Source organism: Lepidochelys kempii, chromosome 3, assembly GCF_965140265.1.
Source record: "Lepidochelys kempii isolate rLepKem1 chromosome 3, rLepKem1.hap2, whole genome shotgun sequence".
Lineage (NCBI taxonomy): Eukaryota > Metazoa > Chordata > Testudines > Cheloniidae > Lepidochelys > Lepidochelys kempii.
The window spans coordinates 3,697,830-3,703,829 of NC_133258.1; the positions used below are offsets into that span (position 1 = coordinate 3,697,830).

At 59.2% G+C, this 6,000-nt stretch overlaps 1 protein-coding gene across 1 annotated transcript in view; it reads right to left on the bottom strand.

Annotated features, from left to right (window-relative positions):
* Nucleotides 1-5,151, bottom strand: part of OTOF (otoferlin) — a 206,664-nt gene extending 201,513 nt beyond the window's left edge. The window contains exon 1 of the mRNA XM_073335512.1: nucleotides 4,869-5,151. Within this exon, the coding sequence (XP_073191613.1) occupies nucleotides 4,869-4,947 (79 nt within the window). The 5' untranslated portion in view covers nucleotides 4,948-5,151. The remainder of the gene's footprint in view (nucleotides 1-4,868) is intronic.
* Between the last annotated feature and the right edge of the window lie 849 nt (nucleotides 5,152-6,000).

Consider the following 6,000-nt stretch of genomic DNA (forward strand, 5'->3'; position numbering starts at 1 on the left):
AAGTTGTCCGTCTAACCTTGTCTTTGATGGAAAATTGGGTTGTGAACCAAATGAAAGTTTCTGTGGAAAGTGTCCACTTTCCTCTGCAATTTCCAAGGTTTCATTATGAAAGAGAATTTTTTTTCTTTCAGTTTTTCAACAAAAAAATCAAAATTATCTCTGGAAAAATGCCCACCGGCTTGGATGTTTTTTGACCAGCACTACCCACCAGCCTGCTGTCGCATAATCACGTTGCCCTCTACTGACTCAAGGGGTCACAAGACTCAGGATTAGCACAATTGGCAGAGATGAGTGCAAGGGACAGAGGCTTTGGCCAAGATTGTCCAAGCTGGGTATGTAAAGAAATGAACTTTCAGAGGCACTGAGGTTCCACAATCACCAGACAGCTGCCGGTGCTCACTCAGCCTCTCAGAAAACCAGCCCACTTATTTAGGTTAAAAACCTTGGCTTTGTCTTCTTGAGGCCAAGGGTCCCAAGATCAGTCCCCAGGGCTGCCTCTGTGCAAAATATGAGACATTTTGGCCACGTGTGTGACGATGGGTTTGATCTAATAGGAGTACTTCTGTGTTCCTGAAGATTACTAAGGACTGCTGACACCTACCGTAGGTGTCCGGACACCACTGTGATGAACAAATCCCTAGCTAGGGCGGAAGACAGATTAGTCAGATGGAGCGCTCCATGGGTCCAAAGGTCATTTCTGAAGCAGCTTGGTGTGAAGAACAGCAATAACTTTGGTCCCTGTTCCGTGCAGCAGTAATTCAGGAAGGAAATTCCATTTGTGGCGTTTCTGGTGACATCTACTGGAGGATTGGGACTCCCGCAATCTGGGGGCGCTGTATTCCTCTGCACAAGGGGTACAAGGGGGACCTGGTGGCCTGTGTAGTTACTTTGTGTTGATCTATCTAGGCACTTGTACAGCCTCCATCCCCTTAGCCTGTGAGAGTGCATGCCAAGCGGGCCGTGCATAAGGTGTCCCATGGCGACGTCCCAGGGGACCCTTCTTAATATGAGGTGGTGGTCTGGCCATTAGAGCTTGTAAAGAGCTTTGAGCCCTTCGCTGGAGAGACGAGCAAAGGGGCTGCTGTTCTCACCACTCAGGGGGATTCACTCCTGGGGATTCACAATGGAGCTAAGCACCAAATGGAAGTTATTGCATCCGTGTAGTGCGCTGGCAGGGGTCTGTGCAGCGTTGCCAGCCTTGCGATTTTATTGCAAGTCTCGCGATCCCTGGCGTTTTTCTTAAAGCCCCAGGCTCCTGGAGGCCCCCGATGAAGCGAGAATCTCAGCGTTCAGTTAAAAAAAAGAGGTGACGTTTCAAAACGTGACCTGTCCGTGACCTAGAGGCTCAGAAGGCAAAGCGGAAGAACTCCCCTATTGATTATTTTTAAAAATGGCATGAACTAAACCAGGCTCAGGGGGCCTGACTCATGATTCAGTCCTGTCCGGATCTGGTCACCCCTGGCTCTGGCAGTCACTGATACTCCCAGGCTACGTCTACACTACGAGCGCGGGGGGGATTCCCCTACCCGTGTGCACAGGCTGGCATGCCCTCTCACTGAGCGAGTGCCAATGTGAATAGGGGTGTAGCCATGGCAGCGGCAGTGGCATGGCTTAGCCGTGTCGATCACGTACCCACCGGTGTCGGGCGGGTTTGTGCTCAGCATGGCTAAGCCGTGGCTCCGCGGCCAATCGCCGGGCGACCGCAGCTATGCTGCCTTTACACTCACCTAGCTCCACGACAGCGACTGCGAGTATGTGCGTGCGAGCGGGGGAATCGCACCCCTCGCGTGGAGTGTAGACGCAGCCCAAGAGCACCGCACGGAGACGTTCAGTCACGAGGATTTTGCATTCTTTGGCCAGGCGGAAGGAGGAGCCCTGCTACACGCTGGTGACCCCTGTTATGTTCGCACCAGCGCCTGGCCCCCAATAAACAATGGGCCTCTGACTGCTGACAACACTGCATGCCAAAATCACACCCAGTCCTGCACGGAAACCTCTGGGGTCCTGGCACTTCACAGCCAGGTCTGAATGGAAGTACAACCACAAAGCTCGCTCCTCGATACCCGGCTGGAGCTCCTGTCTATCGGCACGCAGCTGAGTGAGTGACACCAGAGAGACTGCACTGCTGGGATGAATCCAGCAGACACAGAGACTCCCTAGAAGAGGAGGATAGTCGGCAGAGCTGGGAGTAAGGGATTGAGCAGGATAGGATGAGCAGGGGGACTGCAGGTCAGAATCAAGGGCCATTGGCAGAGCCATGGAGGGCAGGCCTGGGATAGCAGGGGGCTGTGGATCAGGATTCAGGGGTACAGGCAGAGCTGGGGGGCTGCGCCCAGGGCTGGGATAATGGGGGCATGTGGGTCGAGACTGAGGGGCAGTGGCAGAGCTGGGGAGGGTGAGCTTTCAGGAGCCGCCCAAGGAAAGCGCCGAACCCTGACCACCTCCTGCACCCCACCCCCCTGACCCAGCCTAGAGCCCGCACTGCCTCCCGCACCCAAACCCACTCCCAGAGCCCGACCCCTCACCTCCTCCCACACCCAAACTCCCCCCCCCAGAGCCTGCACCCCTCTCATCTTCCCACACCCAAACTCCCTCCCAGAGCCCGAGCCCCCTCCCACACCCAAACTCCCTCCTCCAGAGCCTGCACCCCTCACCCCCTCCTGCACCCAAACTCCCTCCCAGAGCCCAACCCCCCACACCCAAACTCCCTCCCAGAGCTCGACCCCCTCCCACACCCAAACTCCCTCCCTCACGCACCCCAACCCCCTGCCCCAGCCTGGTGAAAGTGAGTGAGGGGGGGGAGAGCAAGCAACGGGGGCGGGGGGTGGAGTGAACAGAGTGCGGGGCCTCAGAGAAGGGGCGGGACAGGGCTGTGGCCGCAGGGAAGGGGCAGGGCAGTAAGCTGGGCAAGGGTCTTTGGGTTTGCGCGATTAGCCAGTTGGCACCCTACCGGGCGGGCACGTGGAAGCCCTGGCCGTGCTGGAAAAGCGCGCCCAGAAGCGCAGCCGGCAGCTCGCTGGGCACCAGCCAGTGCAGGTACGGCACCGCCCAAACGGCAGGCAGACCGCGTCCGTGCGAGCGCGGCTTGTGCGTGAGTGGGGGCCCCACTGACTGTTCTGCCCTGGGGCCTGGAACTGCTGTCAGCGGGCCTGGTTAAACGACATGGTGCTGAAAACGCCGGTGCCCCGTCTACACTATAGCTGCACAGCTCGAACTGCACTGGGACAGAAAACCCCAGGATTCCCGACCCCCAGTCCTGTAATCTAGCCACCACACCGCCGCTGTGCAGAAGGCAGCACTCGATATTTCTTTGCGCTGTTCCCTGCTGGAGTTACAACGGAGCGGAGTAGTGCTCCTCGCTTACACCGTTATCCATCGTTACAGTTAGAATCCCCTTCCCCTTGCCTCCACAAGGCTGCCGGCTACTACGTGAGCCGTCCTCTGGGCCCAGAGCGGGGTGCCAGTCCAGTGCTGCTGGTAATATGCTCCCCTAGACGAATTCAGTGCTCCCCATGAAGGGTTTTGTGCATCTCCTTCCGGAGGATAGAATTCCTAGCAGGCGAAAGAGCGACTATGAATGAGGCCAGGAGAAAGCACTGTTGTGGGAATAAAAGCAGCAGCCCTGGATAAAGTCAGATTCCTGGCAGGATCGAGGATCCACAACACATTCAGCCAATTTCATAACCCTGAGCCATTCACTTTTGTGTGGGGTGGGGAGGGGCTGTGCCGTGATGGTTTAAAACCTTAAGACTCCATGAAGCGACTGGGTCAAATCCTGGCCGATCTGACTCAGCGCTGGCCCTTTCCAAAGTCCGGCACCTTCCACCCATTTCCACGCGGTTTGCTGCCTTTTTGTCATCCCGGTTCCACGGCCTATTTTGCCAGAACAGGAGTTTGTCCTGGGTTTCTCTGGCAAACCTGCTCTCTGTGCGGTGGCTGCTCTCCTACCCCAAAGGGGGTTACGCTTCAGCGGCTGGGTGCCCCACGGTGGGTACGATGCCGAGGGGTCCCTGGGGTTGGAAGGTGCTATCGAAACCCCTCACACCGTTAATCGGTGCACAATCCCCTTCGAGAAACTAGTGAGAGACTCGGGGTTACAGACTGGAAAGCGACCTGATGTGACAATAAGGACAGAAGTCAAGCGAGGCACAGTCGTGGGTCAGGATCCGACACTTTGCCCGTCTTTGGCATTGTGTTAGCCCCTCCAGGGCAAGGGAGCTGCTGTGGCCTGAGCATTAGATCTGACCCCTGCCCTAGGAAGATGTCAGTGGTCCATAGGGCCACACCAGCAGGTTCCAAACTTTACTGGCTCGCGCGCCCCCTTTGCTGTGGCGTGAATGGAGGGCACATGGAGCTCACATGCCAGGCCCCCTGGGTGACTCCGCACCCTCCTCTGAGCACAGACCCCGAAGGTGGGTCTCTCCACCACCTGTCTCGGAGCTGGTGGCGGTCCCCATTTCGCAGATGGGGGACACAGAAGCTGGAAGAGCTGGGACGAGACTCGGGGGGGCCCCGCTCCCAGCCGGGGCCGCTAGCCACCGGGCCACCACGACCACGCGCCAAGCTGTGCGGGGTGATCCACAGGCAGGGCAGATGGCCCAATGCCCGGAGCCCATGGGGCAGGTGACTCTGGCTCTCCCTGTGGAAATACCCTGGGGCTGTTGGACGGGGGGGGGGGGCACGAGAAGGCAGCCAAAGGGGGCTGAATCTGCAGCGTCCTCATGGGGGGGACGGACACTAGCCCCGGCCACAGAGCCCAGCTCAGCCCCGGGCCACACGGGACCCCGAGCCCAGCGGCCCCAGCCTCTCCCCTGCCCCCAGCAGCCCCCAGCCCCGCGGAGAACTTTTCCTCCCCAGCGGCTCCCTACCTCTGAACGCCGCCTTGGCGAGCCGGTCCCCCTTGCCCCGCAGCTCGGTCACCGCCTTGAGGCGCACGAGCAGCGCCATGGTGCGCCCTGGGCGAGCCCCCGCGCCGCCGGAGCGCAGCCTGCACGCCCGCCTCTCCTCCCCGGGCCGGCGCCGAGGAGCGCGGCGGGGCCGCTGGGAGCAGCCGGTCAATTATTCAGGAGCTGCCCGCGCCGCGCTCCGTGGCCGGCCGTGCGCTCCTCTCCTGCGCCCCATCGCTCCAGCCGGCCCCCAGCGGGCGGGCGCCGCGCCGCCTTCCACGCCCTGCCAGGCAGCCGCTCCACTGCTTAGCTGCGGCAGGGAGGGGCGCCTTTCCCGGACTCCTGGGTCCCTGGCCTTGGGCCAGCGGGGTCCCATTCCCTGCGTGACCTGCAGGAGCCAGGCTAGGGGTTTGCACCCGCCCCCGAAAAATAGCTTTGAAGTTGCACCTCTCAGGCCTGCTGGGCAATTCCCCACCCACAGGAGGGGGCTCCTGGCACTGCCCTGCCTCAGGGGGCGGGGGAGGATAAACGCCTGAGAGCCTGGGACGTGCTTCGAGATCTCCCGGTGAAAAGTTCTCTGCGAGAGCCAGGTCTTGGCATTACCCATGTCACAGAAGCTAGGGAAGGGAAGGCTGGGTGGCTCCCTGCCTGCACTGTCCGGTGTTGTGTGTTTAAAAGGGGAAGATGCTATTTCAGTGGGAAGTCAGCACATACAGCTTTGCACGTTCATCTCTCTCTGCTTTCCAGTGCCCAGACATGACGGGACCCACAACATCCCAGGGACAGGACAAGGAATCTTCATTCCTTGACAGAGGGGGAAACCGAGGCACGGAACTGTTAACTGACTTTCCCAAAGATACACAGGGAATCAATATCCAAGCTAGGAGTAGTCTCCATTTCCCTGCCCATGCAATCGACCCAACCCATGAGCGCTCAGCTGGGTTTCAACCTGAGGCCTTCAACACTGCAGCACACATTTCTGTCACTGGAGTTAAACAAGCAGCCCCATCAGCAGGCGGCAGCAGTAGGCTGTTATCCTGTAGGCAACCAGCCAGGAAAAGGGGACAACACACACGCTGGCACCAGCTTGGATTACACCAGTCACAAGAGGGGC